Source organism: Erpetoichthys calabaricus, chromosome 4 (assembly GCF_900747795.2).
Source record: "Erpetoichthys calabaricus chromosome 4, fErpCal1.3, whole genome shotgun sequence".
NCBI classification, from domain to species: domain Eukaryota; kingdom Metazoa; phylum Chordata; class Cladistia; order Polypteriformes; family Polypteridae; genus Erpetoichthys; species Erpetoichthys calabaricus.
In genome coordinates this window covers 192,141,854-192,159,566 of record NC_041397.2, presented here as the reverse complement: position 1 = coordinate 192,159,566, position 17,713 = coordinate 192,141,854, and the positions used below count along the sequence as shown (strand labels likewise).

General features: G+C 38.0%; 1 protein-coding gene across 1 annotated transcript in view; it reads left to right on the top strand.

The window, feature by feature from the left end:
- The first annotated feature begins 2,099 nt into the window (after window positions 1–2,099).
- The window catches only part of eed (embryonic ectoderm development), a 46,965-nt gene continuing 31,351 nt past the window's right edge, over window positions 2,100–17,713 (top strand). Inside the window, exons 1-5 of the mRNA XM_028800109.2 lie at window positions 2,100–2,268; window positions 3,198–3,350; window positions 8,888–8,980; window positions 9,512–9,577; window positions 15,972–16,097. Coding sequence (XP_028655942.1) covers window positions 2,167–2,268; window positions 3,198–3,350; window positions 8,888–8,980; window positions 9,512–9,577; window positions 15,972–16,097 — 540 coding nt within the window. The 5' untranslated portion in view covers window positions 2,100–2,166. The remainder of the gene's footprint in view (window positions 2,269–3,197; window positions 3,351–8,887; window positions 8,981–9,511; window positions 9,578–15,971; window positions 16,098–17,713) is intronic.

Sequence of the window (17,713 nt, the reverse complement as noted above, 5' to 3'; positions counted from 1 at the left end):
GCATTTCTCGATTCCTATTCCTGCTCTTCCAAACCCTTCTCCACACTGCCTGAGGCCTCCCATACACCCTCACGCTGCTTTTCTCGATTCCTATTCCTCCTTCGGACTACCGCTTTCCCCGCTCCTCTCTCATGATCCCATTGGTGTCACATCACCGCGCTATATCTAGCCTGACCGCGTGACCTTTCACTTCAGCCATTTATATATTCTGAATTCCTTTCTCACCATTTTCCGTTCCTATTCTTACACCGCCGTATAAATATTAAATATTGTCTTAAGATGTGTCTACCTTTATTTATTAATTGAACTATGTTGTTGAGAGCGGTACGGTGGCGCAGTGGGTAGCGCTGCTGCCTCGCAGATAGGAGACCCGGGTTTGCTTCCCGGGTCCTCCCTGCGTGGAGTTTGCATGTTCTCCCCGTGTCTGTGTGGGTTTCCTTCGGGTGCTCCGGTTTCCTCCCACAGTCCAAAGACATGCAGGTTAGGTGCATTGGCGATTCTAAATTGTCCTTGGTGTGTGTGCGCGCCCTGCAGTGGGCTGGCGCCCTGCCCGAGGTTTGTTTCCTGCCTTGCGCCCTGTGTTGGCTGGGATTGGCTCCAGCAGACCCCCATGACCCTGTGGTTAGGATATAGCGGGTTGAATAATGGATGGATGGACTATGTTGTTGGCTTTGACGATCTGTTACAATTTACACCTTTATTGATTGTAAGGACTGTGTGATATAAGCTATGAGAATAGACTGGAGGAACTCAATCTCTTTTGTTGAAGCAGTGATATGAATAAATGAATAAATAAATGAATACATAAAATCTGTCCATCAGTATGCTATCAATCCTGTTTACTGAGTTTCTTATTGCTGATGTTTCTGAACTGGACCAGAGCATTCTGAATTACCTTGTTGGATATATTTTTTTAATTTTGGTACATTCCCAATACTGTTTTTTTACTGCATGCATAACTTGAAGGCAAAACATGTAATTAAAGATGTTGTTGCTTTGTTGTAATGAATGCCTGTAAGGTTCATGGAGCACACCAAGCACTTCAGAAGACATTTCATGCAGTTCCATAGTATTTGTCTATTGTAAGAGAATAGACAAGACAGTGTAAAGGTTTAGGGCACCTGAAGGCAAACCCCACATAACCAAAATGAAAATAAATGCATTAAACAAACAACATTGAGAAAAGAAAAAAAACATCTTTTCAGATGCAAGACTAAATCTTTGAGGACTTTCAGCCGGAAAAGACAGGTCCAGGAGGATGGACACCTGAAGTGATGTCAGTGGTGGTAAAGCCATCAATCTTCATTCTGCAGAGGGAGGAAGAGAAGAGGCATTAGTACACAGAGCCTGCCTCTGGAGCGGTGGGTTATTACCATAACTTCATCCTTTCAGCTGTCCCCTATGCACATGCAAGTGCCACTATTTACTATCCTAACTGTCCTATTTCAATATGAGTTCACATAGAACAAAAGCAAACTTAAGTGTACTATAATAATACATTATTAAATGAGTTCACATAGAGCAAAAGCAAACTTTAGTGTACTATAATAATAAATTGAACTTCTCAAACAAGTATAATCTAATTTAGTGCCACAGGAAGCCAGTTCTGGGAACACAAAGCAGTGCAGAGCCTACTGTAAGCAATAGATAAATAATGAAAACTAACTCCAGACTAAATTCTAGTCCATCAAACTTCTCAGTCATGACAAAACAGTGAAGAGTGGTCAGTTAAATTACAACACAAAAATAAATGTTATTCTTCTACATCCTTTGTCCAAGAAAGATTCTTGTCTTGCTCCTTATGCTCACTTACAGTCACCATGACCATGAACTGTCTAAAATGAGAAACTGGGTATGTTAATACATTTACATTTTTAACTACATGAGTGTGTTTTCAAATATCTTTTCTTCGTAGTCACAAGATACCCCGAACTAAGACAGCAATTTTCTTAGCTTTTTTTTAATTAATAATTATTATAATAATATAAACTCTGCACTGTACTGTCTGGGTGCGTGCCTAACGCCGTTTCGGTGATCACGACAGTTAATGTTGAATTACGACAGAGTGGCGAGATTTGTACGACAGTGTACTTGTGTTTTTGCGACCTGGTTTTCGGCAGTGTGGCGGGCCTTGAAAAAATTGAAGGAAGAGGAAGATGAAGGAAGATGTCTGAAAATAGAGTCGCGGCGGGAAACGAGATGCCGGCGAAAAAGCAGAAACTCAGCAGCGATGAGAATAGCAATCCTGACCTTTCAGGCGATGAAAACGTAAGTTAATTTTGCCGTTTCTTTCGGAGAAGACGTTTTTTTAAGTTGATGAGTTGCTTTTCGTGCGTTAAGAAGCTTGCTTATTGAATTTTGTATATATAATGTGGTTTAGCGGGGTGAAATATTTTGCAGTACTGCTGACAAAGAGGCCTTTCCGCGCCGCTGACTACCCGTTTGCCTTCCCGAGATACTTTCAAACCCATGTGAAAGATGTTCCCTTTACAGGCACGAGGAACATGTTTAGAAGGCTGTCATTTAAAGCAGGCTGAAGAGTTTAGTGATTGCATTGCCGCGTTTTTTAAAAGATTCAGATGAGATGTCGTGGACAGAATAAGTAAAATCTGAAAACGTGGTCTTATTGTTGAGGAGCCCCAAAGATGCGCATGTGAGTTAGTCTTTGTGGAATGACGGATATTTGTATGGTATTATTGTTTATTCTATGTGTTTCCATTTGTGGCTTACAATTTAGTCGTTTTAGAAATTTCTGTAAAGGCGCTATATATATATATATATATATATATATATATATATATATATATATATATATATATGTATATATATATGTGTATATATATGTATGTATGTATGTACATACACACACTAAACACATTATAATGGATTATTAATCAGTGGTAATATAGGATGTTTTAGTTGAAGTTTGGTTTAGTAGAAACAGATATTATAAAGAGTGCAGAACTCCATATTCACGAGTAACTTGTAATAACGTTTCTGAAATGTGGAAGACGAATGTATGTAAAATCCTAGGAAGTTGATGTTTTATTTTTGTTAATGTCTGTGTTTAGGAATGTTGGTTTACAGAGTAACTACTTTCGAATGGTGGAAGCATTTCTTCTAAATTACACAAAATAGAAGAGGATTCATAAATAGAACAATTTGTCTATCTCTGTGATATGTGTTTGACCCATCAGGATGATGCTGTCAGTATTGAGAGTGGGACCAACACCGAACGGCCAGATACCCCCACGAACACACCCAATGCTCCAGGAAGGAAGAGTTGGGGGAAAGGAAAGTGGAAGTCAAAGAAATGCAAATATTCATTCAAATGTGTCAACAGTCTTAAAGTAAGTGTGCAAAATAGGAGACGCTGTTTTTTTTTGTTTCAGATTTAGAGTCTGTGACCGAAGGATTTAAGCCTCAAATTAAATGTTTCATTTACAACACAAGTTCTTTTAAATTCCAAATACATTTTCTATTGTTTTCTTAGAAATGTTACACTTTTCATTTATTAATGTATACTGTACTTATTAACTTTTTTAATGAGTATTGTAGTATTATAAACATTCAGTATGGGTAGTGTGGTAAAGAAGCTAAGGCAATGGCCGCAACATTGTTCCATTTGTGTTGTATATATGTGTTTGTAAATACATAGATATATATTCGCACACGTATATACTGTAAGTGTATATGTATATATATGTGTGTATATATATATGTGTGTGTGTGTGTGTGTGTGTGTGTATATATATATATATATATATATATATATATATATATATATGTATATATATGTGTGTGTGTGTATACAGTAATCCCTCCTCCATCGCGGGGGTTGCGTTCCAGAGCCACCCGCGAAATAAGAAAATCCGCGAAGTAGAAACCTTATGTTTATATGGTTATTTTTATATTGTCATGCTTGGGTCACAGATTTGCGCAGAAACACAGGAGGTTGTAGAGAGACAGGAACGTTATTCAAACACTGCAAACAAACATTTGTCTCTTTTTCAAAAGTTTAAACTGTGCTCCATGACAAGACAGAGATGACAGTTCTGTCTCACAATTAAAAGAATGCAAACATATCTTCCTTTTCAAAGGAGTGCGCGTCAGGAGAGAGAGAGAGAATAAAGCAAGCAGTCAAAAATCAATAGGGCTGTTTGGCTTTTAAGTATGCGAAGCACCGCCGGTACAAAGCTGTTGAAGGCGGCAGCTCACACCCCCTCTGTCAGGAGCAGGGAGAGAGAGAGACAGAGAAAAACAAACTGAAAAATCAATACGTGCCCTTTGAGCTTTTAAGTATGCGAAGCACCGTGCAGCATGTCACTTCACGAAGCAACTGCACACAGAAGGTAGCAACGTGAAGATAATCTTTCAGCATTTTTAGACGAGCGTCCGTATCGTCTAGGTGTGTGAACAGCCCCCCCTGCTCACACCCCCTACGTCAGGATCAGAGAAAGTCAGCGCAAGAGAGAGAGAAAAGTACATTGGGTAGCTTCTCAGCCATCTGCCAATAGCGTCCCTTGTATGAAATCAACTGGGCAAACCAACTGAGGAAGCATGTACCAGAAATTAAAAGACCCATTGTCCTCAGAAATCCGCGAACCAGCAAAAAATCCGCGATATATATTTAAATACAATACAATACAATTTATTTTTGTATAGCCCAAAATCACACAGGAAGTGCCGCAATGGGCTTTAACAGGCCCTGCCTCTTGACAGCCCCCCAGCCTTGACTCTCTAAGAAGACAAGGAAAACTCCCAAAAAAAACCTAATAGGGAAAAATGGAAGAAACCTTGGGAAAGGCAGTTCAAAGAGAGACCCCTTTCCAGGTAGGTTGGGCGTGCAGTGGGTGTCAAAAGAAGGGGGTCAATACAATACAATGCAGTACACAGAACAGAACAATTTCTCAATATAGTAAGAAATAAAAAATATAAATTTTAGAAGTACAGAGCAGAATTTAACAGTAGATGATATATCCCATAATAAGATTTGGATTTGTGTAGAGTCCTGGAGACCTCATCCTTCAAGCTGCCTCCCCCATTTGGCCATTCCACGGCTGAAACAGTGCTGGGCCAGCCAATCCGATGAAAGGACCCCTCTTTCCCACGATTCCCGCGATCCTCCATCTGGGATGACTTTTCCTTAGGCAGGCAAAACAACTTGGCAGGTGGGCCATGGCACCAAGTGCCACATTTGAGTACCGAGAAGAAAAACAGAATAAGTGAGGGTTAGTATACAATTATAACTGTCATGTTACTTATGTTTAAGTGCTAATGACTAACAACAGAGATGCAGTCTGTACAGTTAATCAGCAGCTCTAGTCAGGATATGCTAAACTGAAGTAGTGAGTCTTCAGCCGGGATTTAAAAGCTGAGACCGAAGGGGCATCTCTTATAGTAGCAGGCAGACCATTCCACAGTTTAGGGGCCCTGTAACTAAAAGCTCGACCTCCCACTGTTATTTTATTAATCCTTGGAATCATAAGCAGACCGGCATCTTGAGATCTTAATGTGCGCTCTGGTTTGTAAGTCATGATAAGTTCAGACAAGTAAGCCGGACCTCGACCATTTAATGCTTTATATGTTAAAAGAAGGATTTTGAAATCTGCCCTAAACTTAACCGGGAGCCAGTGTAAGGATTTAAGAACTGGAGTTATGTGTTCGTATTTTCTTGTTCTTGTAATAATTCTCGCAGCCGCATTTTGGATTAACTGGAGGCTGTATAAAGAACAGTTTGAACATCCAGTGAACACCGCATTGCAGTAGTCAATCCTACTAGAGATAAATGCATGAATTAGTTTCTCAGAATCCTGTTTATTTAAAAAGCGCCTTAATTTCCTAACATTTTTAAGATGGAAGAAACATGTTTTGGACAACTTTGTAATATGCGCTTTAAATGACATGCTAGAGTCAAAGATAACTCCTAGATTGCGGGCTGATTCAGTAAAATTGACTGGGATTCCCACTGAGTTAAATGACGACAAAATATTGTTGTGATCAGCATCATTCCCTCCAACAATTAACATCTCTGTTTTATCTGTATTTAAAGACAAGTAGTTCTTATTCATCCACTCCTTTAATTCACTAACACAACTAATTAAAGACAACATTGGAGAAACTTCATTTGATTTAAATGAAAGGTATAACTGGGTGTCATCTGCATACGAGTGAAAATTAACATTATGTTTCCTAATGATAGATCCCAGTGGAAGCATGTAAATATGCTTACATATAAAATCCGCGATAGAGTGAAGCCGCGAAAGGCGAAGCACGATATAGCGAGGGATCACTGTATGTATATGTATACATGCCATTTATACATGCCGTTTCCCATGGTCTTTGAAATAATTATAAGCCAGCAATACTATTGCTAATTAGCTAGTTTTTTTCTAATTTCATTAAATAATTCTTTAAACTGTGAAATACTTGAATTTAAGCATTAGCTTTTGCAGGTTTTGGATAACAAACATACCATTAGCTGCCACGTGCAACCAGATTTGGAATCAAAAGAACCAAGGCAACGCACGCTATCAATGTGATGCAAGTGCAGCCCGCGATTCAAAAAATTTCTCTGCCTACCTGTTTCTCGTCTGACAGTAGCTGAAAAGCAGCATCAGGAGAGAGCATCCTGAATTAGTCCAGCAGCGGGTGATCTGTCATGTCCAACAGCAAGCCATGCTGTCTTGTGAAGTCCGGTAGCCAGTTTGGCTCCCACGGATCAATGTCTGGGTTAGGTGCATCGGCTGCGCGAATGCATTCACTCTCTTGCTCGATTCCTGATCACTGTCAATAAAATCCGATTCTGAAAAATCAGAGTCCGACTTAGCGATAATGTTGAAAACATCGTCTGCCGAGTGTTTTCTTTTCTGCACTCGCTTCGCTCCCTTGTGACATATCGATGCCATCTTGCCTTTGTTTATATTTGTTTACATTTCGCAACTCATGCACACGCAAGGATTAGTTGCCGGGTCAACAAGTCTAGCATTCCTCCAAGCACAGAGGGAATGCCTGTGACATGACAGTGAGTTTTGTCGCCATTAACAGCTGATTGTCACCCTCCATCTCTGATAGCTGTCAAGATTTACCCTCGACTTATACGCGGGTCATAACAAATTTCGTAATTTTCGGCTTAAAAATACACTCGACTTATCTGCGAGATCGACTAATACGTGAGTATCTATGGTAGCAGCAAAAACAGATCACTAATTAAGAAAAGGGTTAGAATGAAAACCTGCAGCCACTGCGGCCCTCCTGGACTGCAGTTGGGTACCCCTGATCTACAAGTTAAAATGATTACATCTGATTGTGCATGCTTTGAAAGTGGAATGATGTAAACACATTATGAATTTTTGTTTTTGAACTTAAATTAAAATCTAATTGAAAAAAATAGATCCCTCCTGTTTTTATCATCTTTAAGGAGTCGCAGTATTTCTAAATAATAGGTTTGACAATGTTTACCTCTAAGCTTTACAGATCACTTTCAAAATTTTTTTTTTTTTTCAAAAATGTACAACACGGATTGTTATTTGTATCTTGCTGTGATTGACTGTGAAAGTGTAATAATGACAATATAAACTGCCACCTCTTCTTTTCTGTTATCCATCTTGTAAGCAACCACTGATCTTGTTTTTGGAAATTACTCCTTGATAGCTTGTAAGAATTTTCTGTTTGAGACAACTCCATGGTAAAATGTAGCCAACATGGGAGCATAATTCCCCATATCTGTTGAGACTGGATGGAGTACCTGTCCAAAGTCTGTGTAAGCTGACAAACTGGGAGGTTGACTTCAGGAAATGACTCCCTGTGATGAATAGAGATTTTTGTTTTTTATCCTGTGGCATGGAAGGAGTGACAATGAGAAACTACAAGAGCATGGAAGTATACCAGCATCTCCACAGGTGCTTACCATGGAAAGTCTTGCAGACATGCAACTTGATTTTTCTGTACTTGTGGCATCTTACAGTGGCTTGCACTCCACTCCTCTCTGTTGACTAATAAAGTAGATATCCAAGAAATTTGAAATTGTAATAGTTGCCATGCAGAACAGTCCGTAGAATAACTATTATTTGCAGCCTTAAATGGTTTACTGAAGATATCTACAGATATCTTCTGTAAAAATCATGTTCATTTGTGACATGTGGCCTTGTGAAAGGTGGTGAACTGCTTCTAGTATAATCTATTTAATATTTTGTATAATTGAAAGTATAAATGTAAATTAAATTTTAATGAGGTGCATTTAAAAATGTAATCAGAAAATACTTGATGTATCTTGATAACAAACCAGTGGTTGAAATGGTACATTTGAAATAAAGGTCAGAACAGAATATGCCTGCAACAGTTTGTGAGAACCATTGAATCTTCCGGCTATTGCTGTTATAATGTTAATTATAACATTATAATTAGACATTTACAGTAATTACTTAAATAGCTTGTTATATTTACTTTAACAGTTATAAAGTAATGTAACATTTTTAGTGCACAGTTGTCGGAGGCTATATGCTGTCTTTGTATAACTGGAGAGCAAAGTAGGTACCAACATAGGGGGAGTATGGCTCCAGTTAATTGCAAGGCCTTCAGTTACACACACTCGATGGCACCAATTTGGAATCTCCAGTGGAAAACCTATGCAGACACAAAGAGAAGAACCAACCTCCGGATTCAAAACACGGCAGCAGCATTAACCACTTTTCCTACGTCACCCACTATAATCATAAAGATTAATTTCATTATTTTTCTAGACACCTCTAGCAAGTGTATTATGAGATTTATTTGCAATTTGTAGTAGTATTTTAATTTTATGCTGTATAACAGTATTACAGTGAAAATGAATTTTTGTTCTTTTTTTATGTAATTAACTTTCATCTTTGTCTTCTGTTCATTTCAGGAAGATCATGGTCAGCCTTTGTTCGGGGTGCAGTTTAACTGGCATAGTAAAGAAGGAGATCCGTTAGTGTTTGCCACAGTTGGAAGCAATAGGGTATGTGTAAGCAATTGGACAGAGACCATCTAGAATTTAGGTAAACAAAAGTAATAACTCAGACCTGTTTGATGACGAAGTGTTCAAAAATATAATTCCCACTCTAAATGAATTGCATTAAAGGGAGTTCATTCAATCGCTTTTCACATCCTGACATCTTTTTTTCCCATTTTCTAATTACCTTTTCCACCATACACTTTAACAAACTTTGTCTCTCTCACAAAAATATTTTACCACAATCGCTGCTTTTAAAAGTAATTAATACTGGAAATCAGATTATGTAAATATTGTTTGTAGTTTGGTTCAGATATTTTTGTTATAACAATAACTTTAATGAGTGATCTGCTGTTAATGTTTTTCCAAATTTTTCTCATCCTATAAGATTTTTAGCTTTTATAATAAACATGAATACTGTTTCCATTTGATTCTTATACAAAATACTATAGGTGTTATAGTTTTGATATGAACTAAAATTACATAATTTTGGAATTGAAAACTGTTTTAAATTGTAATTTGATGTCTGTCTGCCAGGTGACTTTATATGAATGCCATTCCCAGGGAGAAATTCGCCTCCTGCAATCATATGTAGATGCTGATGTATCCTTTATTTTCAAAAGAAGCTTAGCTGTTTAAATATTGGTAATGTCTGTATACGTCTACGTGTCCCATAATGAACCTAGACTTTTTTCATTATTGGTTATCTCTTGAGATCCACCACAACAGTCTTAGAAAATTTTTCAAGTTCAGTCCTAGGGCCCACTGTAGCTACAGGATTTGTTCCATTGGGTTTCACGTCGCCTCAGATTGATCATGTTGAATTAGGTTGTCTCTTTTTTTTATTTTTCTGCACTCATTAAAGTGCAGCACTTTGGTTTTTAAATTTGTAAGAAATTTAGACACATTTTGTACTTCAGCCATTGTGTTAATTTTGTCATTTTCTTATTGATCTTTTTTTTTTTTCTGTGGCATTTTCTCACTTAATTGTATCCTAATAGTGACAAATAATGATCTGAGAATCTACAAATCAACCTCATACATATGCATTTATGCTTCTGCAGAACTTCACTGAATGGTGGAGCAGCCTTGCTCCAGATATACTAAAACCCCGCCACTTGTATTCAAGAGTATTTGGCTGATCTCTGAAACTGAGAGCGTAAGATTATGCACAGCATTATAGTGCCTCTCCTCTACTATGTCAGGGAGAGGAGTAAGGCGCCTGCTTCTGAGCCTGTAGCTGCTATTACCTGGCATATGTAATGACATGATTCCTGTTACAATGAATAGTACAGGCCATGTAAAAATTTGAAGATTCAGCCAGTTACATTACTAAAAAACCAGCCACCACGTACAGCACCATCACTACTGTCTAAGCTACTTTGCCTCAAAATAAATGAATCAAGGACTGGCATGGGCCACGGAGATCCAACTTTTCTCTGCCCCATCATAAATGACTAGTGTATTAATGGAATGTAACTGCTCACCGTTAACAAAAGCAACTTCATTCTATCTAGGTTCTCTTGTTGCAATATGAGTGTAGTAAAGTGCTCTGATTACATTTGGAGAACTAGACACTGCTGCAAATTGACGTTTTGTGTTAGCAAAAACCTGTTATTTTATGTATGTTCATCCACACTACATGAAAACTGGATGTAGTGCTGTGCCAGTCCGTTAATGGCTCAAAGCACAATAGTGATGATGTAGCACAGGGGTAGGCAACGTCGGTCCTGGAGTGCCACAGTATGTGCAGGTTTTTGTTCCAACCCAGTTCCTTAACGAGAACTCAATTATTGCTGATGAAGCACATATTGCTTAAGTGACATTTTAATGCTTCATTTTAGTGGTCTCGCTTGTTAAGGTTCTCCAACCTTAATTGCTTATTTCAATCTTAAACTGCTGCATTCAGTGTTTTAATTGCTCCTTATTAGCAATAAGATGTAAAGCAGGGGTAGGCAATGTCGGTCCTGGTGACCTGCAGTGGCTACAGGTTTTCATTCAACCCAATTGCTTAATTAGAAACCAATCATTGCCAATCTCAGAACTTATTTAATTTTATGGCTTGTTAGTCTGTGCAATGTAAGGCTTTTATATCGTAGATTTTTTTCCTTTCCAAGGATATCATCCAAATGATTTGAAGCCTAAAACAGATCATTTTCAGTCTGTCACATTTTTCTATTAAGTGTTTTATTAAATCAAACCGTGCATGATGAACACACACAGATGTAATTGGAAAAAAGCTAGCTGGAGAACTGCTGGCTGCTTTGTCTTTTACATCTTATTGCTAATAAGGAGCAATTAAAACACTGAATGCAGCAGTTTAAGATTGAAATAAGCAATTAAGGTTGGAGAACCTTAACAAGCGAGACCACTAAAATGAAGCATTAAAATGTCACTTAAGCAATATGTGCTTCATCAGCAATAATTGAGTTCTCGTTAAGGAACTGGGTTGGAACAAAAACCTGCACATACTGTGGCACTCCAGGACCGACGTTGCCTACCCCTGATGTAGCAGAAGCCTGGTCGAGATATTCCAGATGTGTCCACCACTTTCCTGAGAACGGACAACAGATAACTGATATAAACTGGCAAAAAAAAAAAAAAAAAGTTCTTCAGTGCAAATATGAAGCGCTGAACTAAAATAGTCTGTTAATAATATTCATCACTTTTGAGGTGTAATATGTTTGTCATGTCAACGCACATAATAACAACTGTTTGGTGATATAAATTATTATGCATGCGAGTTGTCATTTAGCTGAGTTGACTTCATTTCCTTTCTTGAACAAAGGTATCATCATTTCCAGTTTCTCCAAAATGTTGCTTATGCATTGGTGAAGGTTGCTATAAATATTAGCATGATTACCTATCAAGTTTTCTTCTATAAAAATTTCAGAATTTGTATGGAAAGCTGCGCATATGCATTTTAAGCCCCTTTTTGTATGCTTGTGTGCAAGCTTTATAAATGAGGAACCTGGACATTGAACGTCTGCAGCTACTTCAGTGACATACCCACTAGTGCGCTTAGTAGTACCTTTCACATTAAATAACCAGATTACCTCAAAAATTGGAATGGAAATCATGATGACAGTGATAATAATAAAATACGAGATAAATTAACACTAACTTAGCCCTATGTAAAATACAAAAATGGCCAGTACATTCCTATAAACATTTAGTAAAGTCAGTTTTATAATTTCAGGAATGGCTCTGAGTAGTGGTGGGTGGTATACCGGTTCATACCGAAAACCGTTTATTTTTATTATGATAAGGATTTTTCTTATACCGCAACACCGGTTTAAATTGCCTAAACGACGTTCGGAACGTGGCGCAGCGGGAAACTGTTCAAGTGGGGACCTTTTTCACTGCTACACCGCTAATCACAGAGGTGTTGCCCGGGGGGCTCTCTTCACTGCTACACCACTAAATAGGTAGTGGTAGTGTAGGTATTGCGTGGTGAAAATGGACAGAGAACATTCCGAAACTGAAGCTATAGCTGACGATAAAGTTGAACATGATGACACTGAAGAACTTTTGCAGAAAAAAAGGAGTCACGTCCGTTGCCCGGAGATACTTTGGTTTTAAAAGGTCGGATGTGGACCATTATGTTCATATGTGTAAATACTGTTTCTATACTACTGGATAATACTGCAAGCCAAGTTGTACTTGTTTTATTTGTTTTCAATACAGTGTAATGTACCTGGGTACTGTGTAATAGTGTGACGACATCTTTACTTTACTTTATTCTCGACATTTCCACTTTAATCTCGATGCTTATGACGAGAATAAAGTCGACATGTTGATTTTATTCTCGTAATTTGTCATTAAAGTAGAACATCGTAAACTAAACTTCATCGTAAAGTGAATATTTAATTTACTAGATTTTCTCAAACCCTGTCATAAGTTATATGGCACATTAAATGCTTTGTGTTAAGTGTTCCCCGAGCCATGTTAAATCGGAATGTGCTTCTTAACTCTTTTAGGGCGGATGTCGACTTTTGTCGACAGGAGGGTTTGAGGGCGAATGTCGACAAAAGTCGACATCTAGGGATAGAGGGCGACAATCAGCTGTTAATGGCGACAAAACTCACTGTCACGTCGCAGGCATTCCCTCTGTGTTTGGAGGAATGCTAGACTCGTTGACTCGGCAACTAATCCTTGCGTGTGCGTGAGTTGCGAAATGTAAACAAAGGCAGGATGGCATCAACATGTCACAAGGGAGCGAAGTGAGTGCAGAAAAGAAAACACTCGGCAGACAATGTTTTGCGCATTATCGCAGAGTCGGACTCTGATTTTTCAGAATCGGATTTTATTGACCGTGATCAGGAGATCGAACAAGAGAGTGAGAAGCCGGCATCAGCTGATCGGACACCAGCTGATGCCGCGCCAGCTGATCCACTGCCAGATGAGTGCATTCACGCAGCCGATATATCTACGGCAAGGTTCGCGTGGAAGGAATACACAGACATTGATCTGTAGAAGCCGAACTGGCTACCGGACTTCACAAGATGGCATGGCTTGCTGTTGGACACGACAGATCACCAGCTGCTGAACTACTTCAGGCTGCTCTCACCTGATGCTGCTTTTCAGCTACTGTCAGACGAGACAAACAGGTAGGGACAGGGGTAGGCAACGTCAGTCCTGGAGAGCCGCAGTGGTTGCAGGTTTTTGTTCCAACCCAGTTTCTTAATGAGCAATCAATTATTGCTGATGAAACACTTATTGCTTAAGTGATAGTTTGATGCTTCATTTTAGTGGTCTCGCTTGTTAAGTCTCCCCGCCCTTAATTGCTTATTTCAATCTTAAACAGCTGCATTCAGTGTGTTAATGGCTCCTTATTTAGTAATAAGATGTAAAAGACAAAGCAGCCAGAAGTTCTCCATCTAGGGGGCTTCAGTTTCCTTTCAAAGTCATGTAGGGTGTGGGGTTTTGTTCTGCTATATTGACCCTGCTAGTGTATGTTTTGCTCGTATTCACCCTGCGATGTGCTGGCAACTCGTTCAGGATTTGCTCCTGCCTTGTACACAATGCCTGCTGGGATGGGCGCAACCCTGAATGGATGGCAAAATGAAACAAAGATATTTTTAAAGTTCTGAACACTCCATGGGCTGTTTATAACTAGTTTTAATTTCACAAAGACGTTTATCGTGTGGTGATTGGTTATGTGGAGAAAGAAAAAGGAAGGATAGGAACTGGGGTTTTGGTACGTCAGACAGACAGCACGCGTGCTATAAAGAAAGCCCACTCAGAGGAACATCCATTGAATTCTGTGTTCGTGTCTCTGACCACTGGATCATAAACCCAACATTTACACAATATTTAAGTTAAACCTTTGCGATACCCATTCATACATCCAGTTTTTTGGAGCCTCGTCACACCTGCCATAAAGTTCAGGTGAACTAAAACTTTACACCAACTTTACAACTGAACGTACACCTGGGGACCCATTAATGCGAGGTAGCAGCACTACCACCTCACTACCGTGCATGTTTAATACCTGCTTTAATGCATTTCATCATGAAAATGATATCAAGTATTTATCTTAGCATTCTAAATTTTCAGAGAGCAGGAATATCATGAAGTGAATGGATTCTGTGCAGCGATCGCTGCCTGCACCTCCTCAGTGCAGAGGAAGTCAGTTTAAGAAGCGTAGTGATTAACAACTGGGTCGGGGATCATTTAACACAAAGCATTTAATGTGCTGCATTAACTTATGATGGGGTTTGAGAAAATCTAGTAAATTAAACATTGATTTTAGGATGAAGTTTAGTTTACGACATTCTACTTTAATTATAAAATAAACTATGAGAATAAAATGGAAATGTCGACTTTATTCTCAACATATAGTCTGTTTTTTTTCTTCCGTGTCTGTATTTTTTTTCTTCAATGTGGCCCCAAAACGATTCCATAGGGCTACACCACAAATAGCATTATAAATGCAAGTTGCAGTTTTATTATTTATGTATATAGCTTAGCTTGAAGCAATGTCCATATTAATGCAGTTTGCCTAAATGATGGTTTAGTTGGTAAAGATGTCATCACCAAGTTGCACTTGTTTTATTTTAATTTGGTGAATACTGTGTAATGCACCTGGGCTTGAAGTCTTGAAGTAATAGTGCAACTATCAGTAATAATACTATTATTTTATTTATTAGTTTAAATATTATGCAGTTTAATGATGGTAAAGTTGTTTAAAAAGTCACTTTAATGTGTCAGTGGACAGAGATGGTTAACATTAACAGAAAGTGTAGTTAGTTTACAAAAAATATTTACTACTTATTCCTTTTCTAAGACATGTTCAGTGCAATACAACTTTTGACAAGCACCTCTGGATATTTTACTACGTCCAAATGCCTCTTTGGATGGTTGAAAATATGTTGTCAAAATTATAGTTTAAGTTTTTGCAAAATTTGTTCAATAAAAATGTTCTGTCATGCAATATGATTCCTTCTCTTCATTAGTGCCACCCCCTTGAAAACTATCACTTTATGGGGCCATGCAAACCTGTATTAATACTTGTGTGCAAATTAAAATGTTTTTTTGTACAATGTACAATTCTCATAACAGTGGAATAGGTTATTCTTAGCCAGTCTACTGCAGTAATTGCAGTGGAAAGCATGGTTAACATCCACTCATGCATGGGGAAAAAAATACCATTGAATAGTGTGAAATAATTTAGAAAAATACAGTGATATAGAATTTTGGTCATACCGCCCACCCCTAGCTCTGAGAAATAGGAGCTTGCTTAATTAAGGTACAAGTTCAACTAAAACAGAAGTTGATTTGGACAAAAGCCTGCAACCATAATGGGTCCTAAGGACTGAACATGACCAACCTCTCCGTAGTAACTTGCAGATTTATTTTGTATTTGCAAAAATATATAACTATTTTCTCAGTCTGAGAAGACAATCTGTTTTTATTTTGTTTGTGATGCTCTTTAGGCATATGTAACTTTTAAATGTCTGCATAACTAATCCTTAACTCTTGATGTGGGATTCAGGCTGATGAGAACTTTTATACTTGTGCTTGGACCTTTGATAGCAGCACAAGTCATCCTTTGCTTGCAGTTGCAGGGTCACGGGGGATCATTCGTGTTATAAACCACATTACAATGCAGTGCATTAAGGTAAGGTGCTTTTGAAATTATTTAAATCTCTTATTTAAAATACTACTGATTCTCTATGAAAGGAATTCTGTATTTCCATATTGATGCGCTCTTTTATTATTATTATTATTATTATTATTAGTTATTGTTAGGGACCCTATTGTGATATACTAGAAAAACCTCCATTGAAGAGCATGTACAAATGGGTAAAGTGAAACGTGTCAGGTTTTGTTTATGTCCAATAAATCCGTAGCATTGTAAAACATTATTTTGCCACAGATTGTTGTTTAACTGGCAGTACAATTTTAAACAAAAACAGGTAATGGAAAATGTTGTTGAAAGCTACAACACATAGACAGATGAAACAAAAAAGAAACCAAACACAACCTGAAATTTAGTTACACTAAAGTCGTCTGGAAAGTTGTAAAGTATCCAAAATTATAAAAAAAATATCATTGAACCGTATCCAGCGGGCGCATGCTCCTTGTGAATGGTTTCTTTTAAATTAAAAAGTCCTACTCAAGACAGTATTTTCTTTCCAATAACCCTGGAAGAGTGATTAAGACATGGGAAATCTGGTACTACAGAGGATATATTTAACTTGCTTTTACATGTTGTGTTTTTAAACAAACAACTGAGGAAGCCTATTGGACAATACAATTGTCTTACAATGTTTCAGTGGGGTCTTTTGACAATAGTATGCCCATCTTCAGAGGAGTGGAGGCATGCTCATAGGTGTTAACTGCATGTTTCCATAGGAAAGGCTTTAATCTGTGATTAATTTATGTGGCTATTTGTATTCATAAAACAGTTTCTTTGTTCACAACTTACCAATAATAAAGAACTAAGGTTGGGCGGTATCTAAATTTTGATACCGTCAAACCTCCTCCCTATTTTACCTCGGTATATGGTATTACCGTGAATAATAAAAAAAATGTGACGTAAGGCTCAGACAGCGTCACCAAACTGTTGGCTTGTGCCTAAACCGTTCAGAAACTGAATATCAAACACTAATACTGAAACAATAACAAAATAACATGCAGAACAATATTAACAACTTTTATTAGCAACAAATAGCAGTTTATAAAAAAAGTGCAAATACAACAGTCAAACAGAATTAAATTAACATAAACATCCAGAACAGTTTTCGCGCGGAGACGCGCACACAAAACAATTAAATTAAATCACATCGCCTGAACAACTTTTAATAACAAAGAAGAGCAGCTTATAAAAAAGTGCAAATAGACCCACAACAGTCAACCAGAGTTGAATTAACATAAACATCATCCATATTATAAAACGTATTGCAAAGCAATAGTCCTAAACAAAAACTTCTTTCCAGTCTTCTTTCCAATATTGTTTTTAACGTAAACCAAATAAAAATACCTGAATCAATTAAATAAATAAAAATAAACACAGTGGGAATAGGAACGAATGGCAAGTGACATCAATCTAGTCAAGATTTTTCGCTAGAAAAACCAGCATGTTTACTTTGTCTGGCTTTAACAGGGCACGTTGTGGACCGACAACTTTACCTGCGGTGCTGAAAACCCGCTCCGATGGTGTGCTTGTGGCACAGACGCACAGGTACTTTCGTGCCACTCGCGACATCTGGGGAAAACGCCCGGCAGCATTTT